Raw genomic sequence first — 16,386 nt, 5'->3', positions numbered from 1 at the left:
AACATTAATGTGACTGCATCACTGTAGTATGCTGATTTTAAGTCCTTTGGGTATAAACTGAGGAGTGGGATAGCTGGGTCAAATGGTGAGTCCATTCCAAGTTTTTTGAGGAATGTCCATACTGCTTTCCAGACTGGGTGCACCAATTTGCAACTCCACCAGCAATGTATGAGTGTGCCTTTTCCCCCACATCCACACCAACACTTATTATTTGCGTGTATTCTTGACAATAGCCATTCTAATTGGAGTTAGGGTGATTATGAAATCTTAGGGTGGTTTTAATTTGCATTTCTCTAATTACTAGAGATGTTGAACACTTTTTCATATATTTGTCGATCATCTGTATATCTTCTTCTGTGAAGTGTCTGCCCAGTTCCTTAGCCCATTTATTGATTGACTTCTTTGTATTTTTGGTGTAGATTTTTAAGTTTTTTATAAATTTTGGAGATTAGTATTCTATCTGAAGTGTGTATGGAAAAGATTTTCTCCCACTCCATAGGCTCTCTTTTCATATTATTGATTGTTTCCTTTGCTGAGAAAAAGCTTTTTAGTTTGAACCTATCCCGTTTGATTCTTGCTTTTATTTCTTGTGCTACGGGGGTCTTATAAAGGAAGTCTGGTCCTAAGCCAACGTGATGGAGATTGGGCCTACTTTTTCTTCTATTTGGTGAAGGGTTTCAGGTCTAATTCCTAAATCCTTGATCCATTTTGAATTGAGTTTTGTACAGGATGAGAGATAGGGGTTTAGTTTACTGCATACAGATTTCCAGTTTTGCCAACACCATTTGTTGAAGAGGCTATCTTTTCTCCATTGTACGTTTTTGGCACCTTTGTCTAGTATGAGGTTACTGTACTTATGTGGGTATGTCTCTGTGTCTTCTATCCTGTATCATTGGTCTACCTGTCTATTTTGGTGCCAATATCATTACTGTTACTCTTGCTATTACTGTTACTATTGCTCTATGGTAGAGTTTAAAGTCTGGTATTGTGATACCTCCTGCATCACTCTTCCTACCCAGGATTGCTTTGACTATTCTGGGTCTTTTGTTCTTCCAGATCAATCTCATGATTGCCTTTTCTATTTCTATGAGGAATGTTATTGGGATTTTAATTGGAATTGTGTCAAATCTGTATAGCGCTTTTGGAAGTATGGCCATTTTGATAATATTAATTCTGCCTATCGAAGAACATGGGAGATCTTTCCATCTTCTAAGGTCTTCTTCAATTTCTTTCTTTAATGTTCTGTAGTTTTCATTGTAGAGATTTTTCACCTCTTTAGTTAGATTGATTCCAAAGTATTTTATTTTATTTTTTTGAGGCTACTATGAATGGAGTGGTTTTCCTCATTTCCCTTTCAGATGATTCATCGCCTATGAATAAAAATGCTTTAGATTTATGTGTGTTGATTTTATAACCTGCTATTTTGCTGAATTCATTTATTAGGTCTAGAAATCTTCTGGTGAAGTTTTTTTGGATCCTCTAAATATAGAATCATGTCATCGGCAAATAGTGACAGCTTGAGTTCTTCTTTTCGTATTGGTATCCCTTTAAGTTCTTTGGTCTGTCTAATTTTTGGTCTGTCTAATCTGCTGATATCCTGATGCATGAGAGGTACCTGGCATTGAGCTTCCAGTCTCCAGCAGGCATCTCAGGATGGGATTTGTCTGACCCAAAGCTGGGAGCTTCCGCTTCCGGGATAATCCAAGAAGGCCACTCTGGCTTCCAAATGGGTTGACAAATGGGGAGGTGTTGTGTAGGGCGTGGGCACCAAGTCTGTGTGGGGCATAGTAGATCGGGTAGGGCATCCTGGAAGTGGGTGCGGTCATTCAGGTCAGGGGTCCTGGAGGCAGGGCACAGTCAGTCGGGCCAGGGGTCCTGCAGGTCCTGGCTGTTGTCCCAAAATGGCAGCAGCCTCTTGTAACCAAACCTGTGGGTACTGTGACAGTGAACTTCCAGGCAATGGCAGGCAGCTGCTGACAGTCTGTGGGCTGTCTGCAGGCTACTGGCAGACGATTGGCAGGTGGAACTCGGGTGGTGGGTGATGGGTAGGTGAAAGGCAGGTGATGGGCAGGCAAGAAGCGGGCAAACAGGCAAATGGCGGCTGATAGGTGGCAGTCAGTGAGCACGCTGCACTCACGGTAGTCCATATGCTGGCAGACTGCCAGTGACCAAGGTGGGGAAATGGGGTACACAGCAGGGGCTCGATAAGCAGCAAAGACTGCCTCACAAGAAACAGATACCCTCTGCTTGAAACCCGAGTTACTGAGTGACAAGGAAGGCAGCCTCCCTCTAGCCTGCCATCTTGGATCTCCCGTTTGTGTACTTATGAAACAAGTTCTTCATAAGATATAAATAATGTGCACATTCTTCTCAGTCTCTGGTTGATCTTTTCAATTTGTTAGTGGTATCTTTTCTTTTTTAGTTGGCAATTGAACCCAGGAGTGCTTAACCACTGAGCCACATCCCCAGCCTTTATTATTTTTTATTTTTGAGACAAGGTCTTGCTAAGTTGCTGAGATTGGCCTCAAACTTGGGATCCTCCTGCATCAGTCTCCTGAGTCACTGGGATTACAGGCGAGCACCACACCTGGTGTAGTGGTGTCTTGAAAAATGAGTTTTTAACTTTGATGAATTATAATTTATCATTTTTTCTTTTATGGGTCATGTTTTTTTTTCTTCTCCAAGAGGTCTTTGCCTATCCCAAAGTCATGAAGGTTTCTGTTTTCTTCTAGAAACTCTAAAGTTTCATCTTTTATGTTAAAGGTCACAATCTATCTCAAATTGCATATGTGTGATATGCAATAAGATCAGGATTCATTTTTTTCCATAGATTTCTTTTTTTTAATTTTTTAATTTTTATTATTATTGTATACAAATGGGATACATGTTGTTTCTCTATTTGTACATGGAGTCAAGGTCCATAGATTTCTTAAATTCTAGTACCAGTTGTTGTAAAGACTTTCCTTCTCCCACTGAATTGCTTTGGCAACATACTTGTGGATTTATTTCCAGACTCTATTCTGTTCCACTGATCCACGTCCTTATCCTGATACTAATACCACACTATCTTAATCACCATAGATTTGTCTTGAAATCAGGTAATATGAATCCTCCAATGTCTCTTCTTCTTTTTCAAGGTGGTTTTCTCTCTTTCTGTCCTTCGCATTACCAGGGAAATTTAAAAGTGAATCTAGCCTTCTCAAGTTTAGAAAGCCACTGGGATCTGATGGGGCACAGATGACATCCTCACAGAATCAGGTCTCACACCCTGTGAGTACTTCTCTATCAGGGTGTGTGTCACTGCTGCTGTTTGGGTCTGGAATCTCCTTAAAGGTCCCGGGGTCTGGCTTGTTCCCAGCTTTGTGCTCTTGGGAGGCAGACCTGGTAGAGGGCTTCAGGTCTTCAGAGGGTGCCCTTGAAGGGGATAGTGGGGCTTAGCCTCTTCCTCCTTATCTTGTCTGCTTCCCAAGTGTGAGACAGTGGTTTTCCCACCACAACCTCCCCCACCGTGATGTGGTGTCTCATCACAGGTCTCTAAGCACTGGGACCAACAGATCTTGGATTGGAATTCCAAAACTGTGAGCCAAAATAAACCTTTCCTCTGTGTAAGTTGATTAAGCTCAGGTATTTATTATAGTGACAGAAAGCCGACTAACATAGCCCAATTTATTTGAGTCTTCTTTGATTTCTCCCAGCAGTGTTTCATAAATTGTAGTGTAGAGATCCTTAAAATCTTCTGTTGAATTTTTTTCCTAAGTATTTTATGTTTTCGATGTTATTTGGTAAGAAGATTTCAAGATACATTCTGGTACAATAGTGAAAACACCCCAAATCTAAAAGCTCACTAAAGCACACACACCCCTGAGTCCCTAGTTGGACATGAAGCGGCTGGGGCAAAGGCAGAAGCAGAGCTGGGGTCGGCGAGAGGCTGTGAGGGAGCGTGCAGACTCCGCTGGGCAAGGAAAGCAGGACGCTGCCAGCCGGCCCAGCGCGGCCGGCGCTTGGTGGCTTTCTGTTTCTTGCTCTACCTTAAGTGTGTTCGATTTGAAAAAATTCAACAAGGAGCATCTTCTTATCTGAGCCATTTACAATATGCATTTAAAATACAGTTTTTCAAAGTAAACTGAAATAGTGAAGAAAATCTCGGGGCGAACTCGTGCATTTGGTGCCAACCTGGGACTCATGAGACGGCGGCTCAGGCGAGCGGGTGGTCACTGTGCTTCCGCCCCGTGACGGTGCGCTGACCTCACCCGGATTCCTTGAGGTGGTCACGATATTTCATGTATTATCGCCAGCCTCAGCAACCTGGCGAGACCCGGCCTCAAAAAAAAGATGAAGAGGGCTGGGGAAGTAGCTTCGGGTCAGGAGTCTGGGTTCCCCCTGGGGGTGGGCGCGCGAACATCCCTGAAGCGGGGCTCAGCAGCGCCAGCTATCGATGTCATGAACGTCTGCCCCGGGCGGGGGGTGCGTCTCAAACTCGTTCCCAAACTCGTTCCCCTTTCCCACGCAGCCCAGTCCGGGCACCGGCCGGCGCTCACCGCCCTTTGCTCGGTGCTTCACCGACGCTCCCGCCACGACCCCGCGCCCGCAATCCCAGGATGCGCCGCAGGGAGCGCTCGAGCCCAGGACCGTGGTGGCCCGGAACCGGAAGCTCGGGAGGCCGCCGAGCCGAACCCTCTTCGCGCTGCACGCGAGCGCCGGAAGTGCGCGGCAGAGCAGGGCGCTGCGTGAGTCGGCCGCCCGGCGAAGATGCTGCTGGACTTGTCCGAGGAGCATAAGGAGCACCTGGCCTTCCTGCCGCAAGTGGACGGCGCGGGTAAGGGGCGAGGCGACGGCGCCGCGGCGGGGCGGAGGCCGGGGCGCGGCGCTCACGGCCTGCGACTTCCGTTTCAGTGGTGGCGGAGTTCGGGCGGATCGCGGTCGAGTTCCTGAGGCGCGGAGCCAACCCCAAGGTCTACGAGGGCGCCGCCAGTAAGCGGGGCGTGGGGAGCGCGGCGGGCGCCTGCGGGAGGGGCGGCCTGCGGGCGCCTGCGGGAACCTGGGGTCGACGCCGGCGGGAGCCTGGGGTTGACGCCGGCGGGAGGGGCGGCCTGCGGGAGCCTGGGGTCGACGCCGGCGGGAGCCTGGGGTTGACGCCGGCGGGAGGGGCGGCCTGCGGGAGCCTGGGGGCGGCGGCCCTGGGCCCGGACCCTCGGCTCTGAGGCCGCGGGGCGGGAGTAGGAGGCGCCGCCCCTGGTCTGAAAACGCGGAGCACGTCGAAGCCCTTGGGTAACGTGAGACCAGGGTGAGCGTCGGCGGAACGAGCGCGCCCCTGTCCGCAGGGAAGCTGGGCGTGAGCAGCGAGGCCGTCCAGCACGGCGTGGAAGGGCTGACCTACCTGCTGGCCGAGAGCGCCAGGCTCATGGTAAGCAAGCCGTTTCCTTGCTTCTCGGCAGTATCTGACTTGGTGGAGAAGAGGGGGCAAGACTGGACTTGTTAACTGCTTAAAAAACGTTTTTAGGAGACGTTGGCACAGGTCTTGGAGTAGTAAATGATGATCATCCTCATCTGTAGGGAATGTGACAAAGGAATTAAGGGATGTCGGATTTATCACTGGTGTTTGACAAGCGTTTACGAGACCAAAAATACATTTTGATGTTCTGATAAATTTGATTTATTTGTAGATTTCTGAACTGGATTTCCAAGACTCGGTTTTTGTTCTGGGGTTCTCTGAAGAACTGAACAGATTACTGCTTCAGCTTTACCTGGACAACAGAAGGGAGATCAGAACTATTCTGGGTGAACTGGCACCCAGCCTTCCCAGTTACCACAGCCTCGAGTGGCGGCTCGATGTACAGGTGTGGCTTTTTTTTTTTTTTTTTTTTTTTTAATCTGACATAGAATAAGAATTATTTACATGTTGTGTCCTACTTATTGTGTTCTTTACCATGTTAACCAGACTCTGGTTTGGAACTGGTTTTTCAGTGTTCATTTTCAGACCATTTCACAAATAGTTCATTTTCTTTCATTTTTAATGTGTTCAACTCAGTTTAACTTGGAATTTTTAAGAAATTGATTACTTTAGCAAAGCAGATGGTTATGCAGATATTTTCGGTGGTGTTAGCTTTTTAAAAACATTTCTCCTTACATATAACACATGTATAAGAAATACATGCATAAGTGTGCAGCTTAGTGAATTATGTCATGGTGAAACACCCATGAGAAGGACATGACCATCACCAGTACCCCAGAAGGACTCTCCTCACCTCCTCCCGATTATTGCCCCTTCCATTCTTTTCAAAGGTAACCATCATCCTGACTTCTAACACAGAGTTCACTTATTTTTTCTCCTTTCCATGTTTCAAATGAGTTGTTAAATGCTCTTTGGTGTCTGGCCTCCTTTACACAAAATTATTTTTGTGAAACTAATCTTTCACTTATTTTAAAAACCACATAGATAAATAAAAGAAAAAACTAGACTTAGTGGCACATGCCTGTAGTCCCAGCTTCTCAGGAGGGTATGAGGGGATTACTTGAGCCCACAAGTTTGAGACCAGTCAGAGCAACATAGTGAGACCTCATCTCAAACTAATTAATTAATTTTCAGACCATTGCCTGTAACCCTTTATTAGCAGTAAAAGATAAGTTAATAGATGTTTATTGACTGTCATTCATTTATTCATTACAGCTGTGCTAAATGTTTTGGAACACTAAAAAGTATAAGAGATTTAAGGTATTTAAAAAATAAGGTCCTGAAGTGGAAAAAGGAATATAATTGCATGAATAAAGATAGCAACTGTTCAAAAAAAAAAAAAAAAAAAATATATATATATATATATATAGATATATAGTCCAGAAAGTTTTAACAAAAAAGGACTGAAATTTCAGAAGGAATGGAGGAAACCAGAGTAAATATTCTTGGAAGAGGAGGCAGCACAAAGTGAAACAGCCCCCATGAATATGGGAATGACTATACAAATATGTGATATATGGTTCTGGTTCTTAAACTTGATGCATGTTGGAATAACCTGGGGAGCTTTGAAAAAATTTTAATGTCTGTGTTCCACCCCCAGAGTGTCTTATTTACTGGTGTGAGATTCAACTTGGGCATCAGAATTTTTAAAAGCTTCCCTTTCACCCAAATAATACTAAGTACTTTATGCAAACTGCTGTTAGAGTAGGTTCTTCATGATTTGAATTAAGATAAAGTGGTCAAATAGGTTAGAAATTCAGTTGGAGTTTAGACCTAACATAACAGACAATCGGAAGCCCTTGTAGATTCTTGGGTAAGAAAGTAACATTTAGAAAAAAGAAGAAAAACACAGCCCTGAAAAAAGAAAAAGAAAGTAACATCTAGAAGAGTTGATCTGGTATTGTAGGCAGACCAGAATGAAAGTGGGAGTTAGTAGTAGGAAGTACATATTTTCCCTCTGAGATGCTTTCCCGCTGCCTTGCCATTACTTTGTGATTGTTCTTCTCATCCTGTACATACCAGGTTGAAGCAGGCTCAGCAGCCTGTGGCCTGTGGGTCAAATCTGACTTGTTGCCTGTTTATAAAAGTTTTACTGGGACATAACCATGCTCATTGTTAGCATATTGTCTGTGGCTGCTTTGGAGTGCAAGGTAGAGCTGAGCAGCTCTGCCAGACGCTGGGCAGCTCTGCAAAGCTTACAGTGTTTATCATCTCGTTCTCCAAGAAACGACATGGCTTGCTGGCCTCTGCTGCAAATGGTGCCTCCCTCTGGAAGTGAGTCCCCTGCTGCTAGTCACAGTTTAACCCTGGTGACATTTGTATCTTTTTCACAGCACCTGGGTTTCCACTTTGGAAGACCATTTTCACTCGTACCTACCTGTTTCATACAGTGTAGAGTGAACTGTAAACTCTGGGGCAGCAAGGAACATGCCCATCTTACGTATTCTCCTTCTGCCAACTCTCAGCATCTCCTGTGTTTCTGCACTGTTAGCAGTCAGAAGGGAACTCTGCATGTCCCTTGCTCACTTTGCACCCCGCCTGCATTAATACCCTTGCTCTGCCTTCCCTCCTGTTACAGCTAATGCGTGCACATGCTGCCCGCCACAGGCAGCCCCTCCCCTGTACACGTCAGTCTATAGCAGCTGAGGAGATCGGTCAAGATTATTTCAGACCACAAATGAGAATGATTGCTCTGAAAACTGGACTGAATCTCACTGGTTACTCACAGTTCATAGAAGAGCTGGCCTCTCCACTGTCATGTATATTTAAAAAGATAAATAAAAAGAAAGAAAAGCTGATGATTAAAGTGAGAGTACTTTCAGGAAGGAACAACTGCGTCACAATACAGTGTCACTGGAGGTTGAGAAGATGAAACACTTAGGATTTGGTCAGAAAAAAGCTGCACATGTCATACTGTACCTTCAAGTTTTACAGTTGGGAGTGGATGGCTGGCTTAGAGAAGTCATTCCCTTGTCATTAGCATCCTTAGGTGTTTGTAGACAACCCCAGAAAAGACCATTTTTAAGTATTAGTTGATGTAACCATATGTCCATTCAGTTTTCAAACCACTTATTAGATTTCTGGAGCATGCCAGACCTTGTAGCCGTGGTGCTGTGGTTTGGATGCGTAGGTTATCCAGGCCCATGTGTTAAAGACGTGTTCGTCCTGTGGTACTGATGGAAGGTGATGGAAACCTGAAGAGGTGGAGTCTAGTGGAAGGAAGTTAGGCAGTTGAGGGGTCTGCCCTTGAAAAGGACACTGGGACTCTGCCCCTTCCCAGCTCTCTGTTAGTTCTTTGCCTCCATGAGGTAAATAGTTCTGCTCACCACTGGCTCTCACCATGAGCCACAGGCCCAGAAAAAACAGGACCAATTAAATGTGAACTCGAACCTTGGGAAGTAAAATCCTTGAGCCAAAATACACCTTTCTTCCCATTAAGTTGATTAACTCTGGTATTTTGTCAAGGTAAGAGAAAGCTGACAAATATGTGTAACAATGAAAAAATATCATACTTGCCTTTAAGTCATCACAGTTTTATAAAAGACAAAAATGTAACTAAAATTTAGCAATTATATTCAAGCATGATGAGTAGCCATGATGACAGGATGTGGTGTAAACTAGATGGCATGCTCTATGAGAGCAGGTACTGTGGGCCCAGCACAGTACCTGGCACCTAAAAGGCATTCAGTGCTGAATAGAAAAAGTTGGTGGACAGGGAAGATGTAGTAAATTATTTATCAAACGTTTGTTACCTATCAGTCATATGCCAGGTGTTATGGCTACAGCAATGAACAAGATACAGTTCATGTTCCTAGGGCATGAACAGAAAGTCATGTGTGGCCATGGCATGGAGAGCCCGGTGTTTAAACTTGTGTGTTCAGGTCTTTTTTTAAGGACCAGGTGGAGATGTGGGGATGCTCATACTTAGGCAGTAATTTGTAGATAATTACCTCTCTCGTGTGCATGTTCTCGGACTTTTAGAACTTGGTAAGGGCTCAGGAACTCCTAAGAGTCTTTTTTTGGACTCTTAGGACTCTTACTTTGATTTTCCATATCACGAAGACATTTTTAGAAGTTAGAAATCAAGAGATTGAGAAATTAAGAAATCGAATTTTCTAAAATTAAACTTGAAGGTTCATTTGCTCAGTGAAATGAGTTTGAATTGCTGCATTATACAAGGACTAGTGCAAGATAATGTTAAAGACATACTGAATGACTTGCACTTTATGATGAAATACATTTAAAGCTAAAAAAGCTACTCAGAACTAATTGAGTTCCTGAGTTCATTAGATGAAACTTTTACAAGGGATTTTAACTGGAGTGGATTCTCCTGTTTGGGGGAAGAAAACGTGACAGATAGCACCAGCTAAATGAATAGGAAACGAATAACAGGATATGTTGCCTTTCACCTCTGAGTAACTGACTTGTTTTGTGGAGACTGGTAGTGGATGGACAGTCACCATCTGATTATTGTGTGATTGCTTGGTAAACAAAGTGATCGTTATAGTTTAGTTTCTTGTAGGAGCATTTCCCCAGACTTCATAAATTATCAGCACAATTGATGTCCTTCTTAATAGCATATGTAAATTGGGTACATCTGGGGCTGATGCGGAAGAATGTTACTTTGGGAACTGGTTCATTTACAACTGCATCAAAGCATCCTTTTCCTGTCCTGTTCAGTATTACGGTATTTGCTCTAAGGCAAGTAGAGGGTTAAATTCTTATAGCAACTTTAACTAAATGAAACATGACCTTTGTATCCTGTTCCCTACTTTTTTTTGGCCAGGTTACCTTTGAGATACAGTTCTTCACACTAAACATTTCCCCCCCTAATTTGCATTGCATACATTTTAGTTTAAATTTGCTATTATTGTTATATTTACAGGAAGGACAGAATTTCATCCCCATTAAAAAATAAATTTGTATCATTGGACCATGTGGGCTACTGTTCTTCATTCTGTGAATGTCATTCCAACTTCTTTCTGAGAAAAAAGTGAGGTCTAATTATGTCTTATGTGTTTGTTAGGATGTTAAACTAATTTCTTTTCTATAATTTTGGGTTTTTGTCTCAGGGATTGAACCTAGGGGCACTTAACCACTGAACCACATCCCCAGCCTTTTTTATTTTGAGACAGGGTCTCACTAAGTTGCTTAGGGCCTTGCTAAGTTGCTGGAGTTGGCTTTGAGCTCAGGATTCTCCTGCCTCAGCCTCTGAGCCACTGGGATTACAGGCATACTGTAATTACTGTGCCCAGCCTTTTCTAAATATTTTTAAAGAATGGTATAGATACTTACCTGTAAAAGAAAAGAAGAATATGGACACTTACCTGTAAAGGAAATTTAGATATCACTTCTAAAAAAATCGAAGGATAAATTGAGTGATTTTTGTCTTTCAACAAAAAAATTCATCACTTAATTACACACTTAGATACATTTATCCCTGTCAATGCAGATAGAAGGAAACAGTCCAAAAAAAACCACAAAAATAAACAGTACATATTTGAATGAATTGGTAGTATTTTCAGTCAATGCATTTACAGTTTGCATATCTGTTATATCTGTAATTTTCTATACTAGCAAATGATCTTAAGAGATATTTCACCTTAATAAGCTCACCCAAAAGGATTGGCCTGTTGTTTCCACATTATCTTGAAAGTGATGTCATTAAATTGCAGTATAATCAAAACATTAAAATTGCAGCTTTGGATAAGTATTTCACCTAGAATTATTTGGAAGAAGTTTTTAGACTATTCTGTTATATTATTAAATTAATCCCCAAATCTCAGCTTTAGATTTGTTCCTACTGGGAAGACTCTTCAAGTTGACTTCCTGTGCTTTTGATGTGACTGTAATAATTTTTGACAGCTTCCTTGCTTTCTTGTATAGTAAGATATTTCAGGGCTCATGGTACAGCTCCTGTCCCTTGAGGCAGCTATCACTTCAGGGTGGTCTTTGTTCCTTTTAATGGAGAATAGTCTTTAGAGAACTCGGTTGCACTGGGGTTGAGTGTCCTCCCTTCAAGTTGGTCATTGTTCATAGTTTTGTATTTTATCTTTTGAAAATACATCAATAGTGCTTATTTGTTAAATTTTAGAATATATTACACAGACAAAAGATTTTAAGATACCCAGTTTGAAGAAGAATAATGAAACAAATACTTGTATACCCACCACCCAGCTTAGCAAGTAGTATAAAACCAGTACCTTTGAGTCAGTTTTAACCCCCACTTCCCCAGCCATGTAGAGGAAAATCATTATCTTGAGTTTTTTGTTACTCTCTTCTTCATAGTTTTTTAAACATATTTTTGTCTCTAAATCGTATATTTTTTAAGTTTTCATGTACTCTGACTTTAAAACAATTTTTTTTTGTGGTTGTAGATAAACAGCATGCCTTTATTTTATTTATTTATTTATTTTTTATGGTACTGAGGATTGAACTCCGTACCTCCTACATGCTAGGCAAGCACTCTGCCACTGAGCTACAGCCCCAGCCCTCTGGAATTTTTTTTTTTTTTTTATATATACATATTTTAATTGCTGACGGACCTTTATTTTATTCATTCTTATGTGGTGCTGAGACTCAAACCCAGTGCCTCTCACATGCTAGGCAAGCGCTCTACCACTGAGCCACAACCCCAGCCTGGAATATTTTTGATACACAAATTTTTTTAGTTTCATCCATAATTCATGTTACTATAGTTCATTTTTTTCACTGCTATTTAGTAAACAATTCATTGTGTATTCTTAGTTTCTCCATTCTATTAAGGAATATTCAAGATGTTGCTGATTTTTTGAAATGCTTTGTTTTTGGCTCTTGAAAATAGGTACTGTTGTGAATGAACATATGTGTAAGAGTTGAAGGTATCTGCCTAGGAGTGGAATTGTTGGTAATGCCTGTTCTCGAGTGATTCCCTCACCACCCTCTGCAGCAGGGGGCAGGGTTTACATTACCATTGCTTGCAGTGCTTGATATGGTCAGGTGTTCCGTTTCCACTAGTCTAATAAGTATAAAAGTATATTTCATGAGGTTTTTTTTTGTTTTTTTTTTTTTTTAACCATTGTTCTGATGCATGATAAAGTTGGACATATTTCCTGTGTTCGTTTGTCTTTTGTGAAATTGCTTATTCAGATCTTCTATACATTTTTCTCTTGGATTTTGGGTTTTTCTTATTACATCAGAGGAATTTGACATGCATTCTGGATACTAATCTTTTTTTAGTTATATACATATTGCCATCATTTTCAAGTATCCTTTAAATGAAATTTATTAATGTAATGCTAAATTTATTGGTTTTTGGCTTTATGATTTGCATACTTTGTATGACATTTAAGAAATTTTTCTGTACCAGAAGGTTTCATATATATTCTAATCTTTTCTCTCCAAAGGTTTTAAAAGTTTAGTTTTCATTTTGGAGTCTGACCATCTTAAATTTGTTTTTGTGAATGGTGTGAGGTAATTATAAATATTATATATTCTGTATGGCTATTAAGAGTATTGTGCTCTTATTTCATTTACAATCAAGCTTGCAAGCAGAAGTCTCAGGCAACAGATTAAGCCAGCAGTGACTATAAAACTGCACCTAAATCAGAATGGAGACCACAACACCAAAGTTCTGCAGACAGACCCAGCTACCCTACTTCATTTAGTTCAGCAACTGGAACAAGCCTTGGAGGAGATGAAAACCAACCACTGTAGGAGAGTAGTTCGCAACATCAAGTAGTACCAGGTGTTAAGGTCCTAATGCCTGTGACTCATTTGTGAATGGGGGAATCACTTTTCAGAATTAATTTTTATGAATTGATGTTGATAAATGCATCTAGATTCCATGAAATTTCTTTTCCTATTCCAGGATATTGAGGTCATGATGAGAAACTAAAGTCAAGTTCCTTTCCTGGTGCTAAATGTGGTCAGCTTCTTGACAGATTGAAATGTATTTTGTATTTTAAATGTGTAAATAGGATTGAATCAAGTAGAGATGAATCTATACTGTTCATATCTTCTGTATATATGAATAATACCCTGTTTTTGGTACTTTTTTGTCTGCTTAACTGTTGTTTTCCTCCTTACTGATCAATTTTGAGAATAAAATTTACAACTAATTCTTTTCCTATTCAGAGTATTTCTAGACAGTACAATATTTCTGACTTCTAAAAGCACCTCATGATGTTAACAGCCACAGAATAATTTAAAGTGACTAATTTTTTAAAATAGTATTCTATATTATTCTAGGAAGTTCATGCATTTTTCTTTGTATGTAAAGATAATAAGTAGTTTTTACCACATTGCTTAAGTCTGACTTATCATGGTTAATTGACTTAAATAATACTCAAATTTGTGTGATTATAAATAGCATTTTCACAAGGAATAATTTTTCCCCCATACCCAAAGCAACTAAGAGACACACTATTATTTACACTTATAAATAATGAATACAAGAATAAGAATATCAGTGCTTGATTATCTGGATATGAGTTACATCACTTTTTATAATCTTGTTTGAATAAACTGTAACTCAGGATGAAAGACCCTCTTTATTACATCACAAGTAAATGTCCCTCTTTCCTTACAAGTTTGATTTGTTTTTAAGGAGGTAAACAAAAACTGTTGACCTGAAAACTTACATCTGATGCTTGACACAGCCTGAGACAGTACGGAGACAGTGCGAGAAGATTGTGAGAGGGGAGACGTGGGGGTTCTGTCTTCCCTGCACCTCCAAGGCCTGTCCCCATGGAGCAATGCAGGGAGGCCTTCTGAACCATCAGTCTCTGAGCTGCACTCTCAAGGATCAAAGATTTTAGGACTCGGTGATGTCTCGTTTATTCCTCTGTAGAGAAGAGGGGCTTACCAGGCAAAAGAACAGTGGTAGAGAAGCACACTTGAAATTGCCACCCAGTGTCCCCTGCAGGCGTCTGGGTCACTCTTTTCCATTAAATATGTGTTCTGCAGTTACAATACAAAACTGTCATTTGCATTTATAACTAGGAAAGTAACCAAATCATTTTAATGTCATTAGTGACAATTCCGTTAATGGAAGTCTCATATTACCATCCTCACAAATAAAGGAAACTTTATATATTGCATAAATCAGTAGCATGTCACTGGATTTAAAAGCAGCATGCTGGACTGGGATGTTGCTCAAGTGGTAGAGCACCGGCCCCAGCACTCAAGAAAAAAAGGCAACGCGCCTGCCAAGGTCGTGCAATAAAAATGGGTCCGTGAGACTTCTTATTTGTCCACAGTTGATGGAAGATAAGCAAAGCTGGCCCTGCCAAGACCGGATAACCCTGTGTCCCCTCAGAGCAACCTTTCTTTCAACGCTTTGTCCACTGTTCTCATGCCATCAAAACAAGAAAGTATGTGCTAATCTTTTCCCGTGAATCAGAATCCCCAGCCACCTTTCTCTGTACACCATTATTTCCGTGATGTTCTGCCTCCTTCTTCTGGGACAAGGGTGAGTTGGGAACAGTTTCCCTGCCTTTTAGAGTCTGAGGCTCCCCTTTTAGTGCAGGCCAGCAGATGAGCTGCTTCCATGTCTTGTTCAAACATTCCACATCCTTCTGGACTCCCTCACCTCGTTTATAGGACTTTTGATATTTTTTGTAGCTTGCGTGTGAACATAATTTTCTGCAGATACAGTCACTGTTCTGGCCAACATGACTCAAGTTTCTTGATTCTGAATAATGTGCCTTTACATCTATAACCAAACTTTTATTAAAACTTTTTGGATTATGAGTATGCTGATTTTTTTCAAGATTGGCTGATGCACATTTAGACTTAAGAATCATATCCTTTGGGGGGAACATGGCTCAGGGGCAGATGCTTGCCTAGCATACACAAGGCCCTGGGCTCGATCCCCAGTACTGGGTGGAGGTGGGGGGGAGGGTCATGGCCTTCATGTCTCAAAGCCAAATCAGGAACACCTGGTAAGAGAGCTGTGCACGTTGCCAGTGTACTTCATTCATCAGAAGTCTCCTGAAGTGTCTCACGAAATCTCGGCATGCTTCCCGCCGTTCCCGAGCTTGGGAAACTTAAAGCAGCAAATGAGGAAGTTGGTGGAGTTGCCATGAAAACGTACCTTGTTAGGGATCTGAAACATGGGCGTCTGATGTGAAGCTCACGCGGCCATTGAGTGTGACAGACACCGTGCAGGAGCCTCTGAGTCCATCGCCGCGTGTAGCCTTGAGGTCGTCGTTAGCGCCTTATCACGGCCTCATCTTCATCTCAAGTAGAAATCTAGAATCACCTACCAAGGATTAAGAGCCCACACTCGGAGAATGTTTAGCATAATACCAGGCTTTCAGAAGTACTCGTCAGGCGTCTGCTTTACTGAAAGTTGTGCAGACTGTTACTATCCCAGTTGTTCTGAAGAATCCCGTTATACTCCACTTAAGAGAGCTCAGAGAAGCTGGGTGTGGCAGCATATGACTGAGGCAGGAGAATGGCAAGTTGGGGGCCAGCCTGGACAATATAGCAAGATCCTGTCTCAATAAGTTTTAAAAGGGCTGGGATATAACTCAGTGCTTGCCAGCGTGCCAGGCCCTGGGTTCAATTCCCAGTACCACAAAAAAGAAAAGAGAGCAGGGAAAACATGGGTTGCTTCTGGGTGACAAGATTATAGGTATTTCTTTTCATTTTTGTCTATAATTAGAGTCTGAATGACTTTCATAATATTTAGGAAAAGTCGTAAAGTTTAAAGGAGAAAAGATTGGAATTTAAATATGTTTTAATACAACGTTTTCATCCACATTTTTAATTCTTGAAATGATAAACCTGTAGCTCTCCAGAAAACAGAGCTGTGCAAAACTACTTGATCCCGAAAGGACACCGGTAAGCAGGCTGAGGGTTTTATGCACAGACTTTCTCTAGGGTCCCTCTTTTCTGCAATTTCCCCCTCATTTTGGTAAAAGAAGCATGGGAATCTCAAAAATGAACTA

General features: G+C 41.8%; 2 protein-coding genes across 4 annotated transcripts in view; both read left to right on the top strand.

Annotated features, from left to right (window-relative positions):
* Positions 1–4,642, top strand: part of Ankub1 (ankyrin repeat and ubiquitin domain containing 1) — a 30,780-nt gene extending 26,138 nt beyond the window's left edge. Inside the window, exon 7 of the mRNA XM_047563875.1 lies at positions 4,511–4,642. The gene's annotated coding sequence lies outside the window, so the exon portion shown is untranslated. The remainder of the gene's footprint in view (positions 1–4,510) is intronic.
* Positions 4,643–4,654: 12 nt separating this feature from the next.
* Positions 4,655–15,184, top strand: Commd2 (COMM domain containing 2). Of its 3 annotated transcripts, none has more exons than XM_047563878.1 (5): positions 4,655–4,816; positions 4,894–4,971; positions 5,322–5,404; positions 5,664–5,837; positions 14,692–15,184. In XM_047563878.1, exons 1-5 carry the CDS (start codon positions 4,750–4,752, stop codon positions 14,827–14,829), a joined length of 540 nt encoding a protein of 179 aa, XP_047419834.1. In that variant the 5' UTR covers positions 4,655–4,749; the 3' UTR covers positions 14,830–15,184. The 3 variants fall into 3 exon arrangements, with proteins under 3 accessions (XP_047419834.1, XP_047419832.1, XP_047419833.1); XM_047563876.1 differs by lacking the exon at positions 14,692–15,184 and adding an exon at positions 8,031–10,382; XM_047563877.1 differs by lacking the exon at positions 14,692–15,184 and adding an exon at positions 12,975–13,562 and having other exon boundaries at positions 4,656–4,816.
* Positions 15,185–16,386: the final 1,202 nt, after the last annotated feature.

This window comes from Sciurus carolinensis, chromosome 9, assembly GCF_902686445.1.
Source record: "Sciurus carolinensis chromosome 9, mSciCar1.2, whole genome shotgun sequence".
Classification (NCBI taxonomy): Eukaryota; Metazoa; Chordata; class Mammalia; order Rodentia; family Sciuridae; genus Sciurus; species Sciurus carolinensis.
Note: the sequence above shows the minus strand (reverse complement) of the source record. Positions and strands in the feature narration are given on the sequence as shown.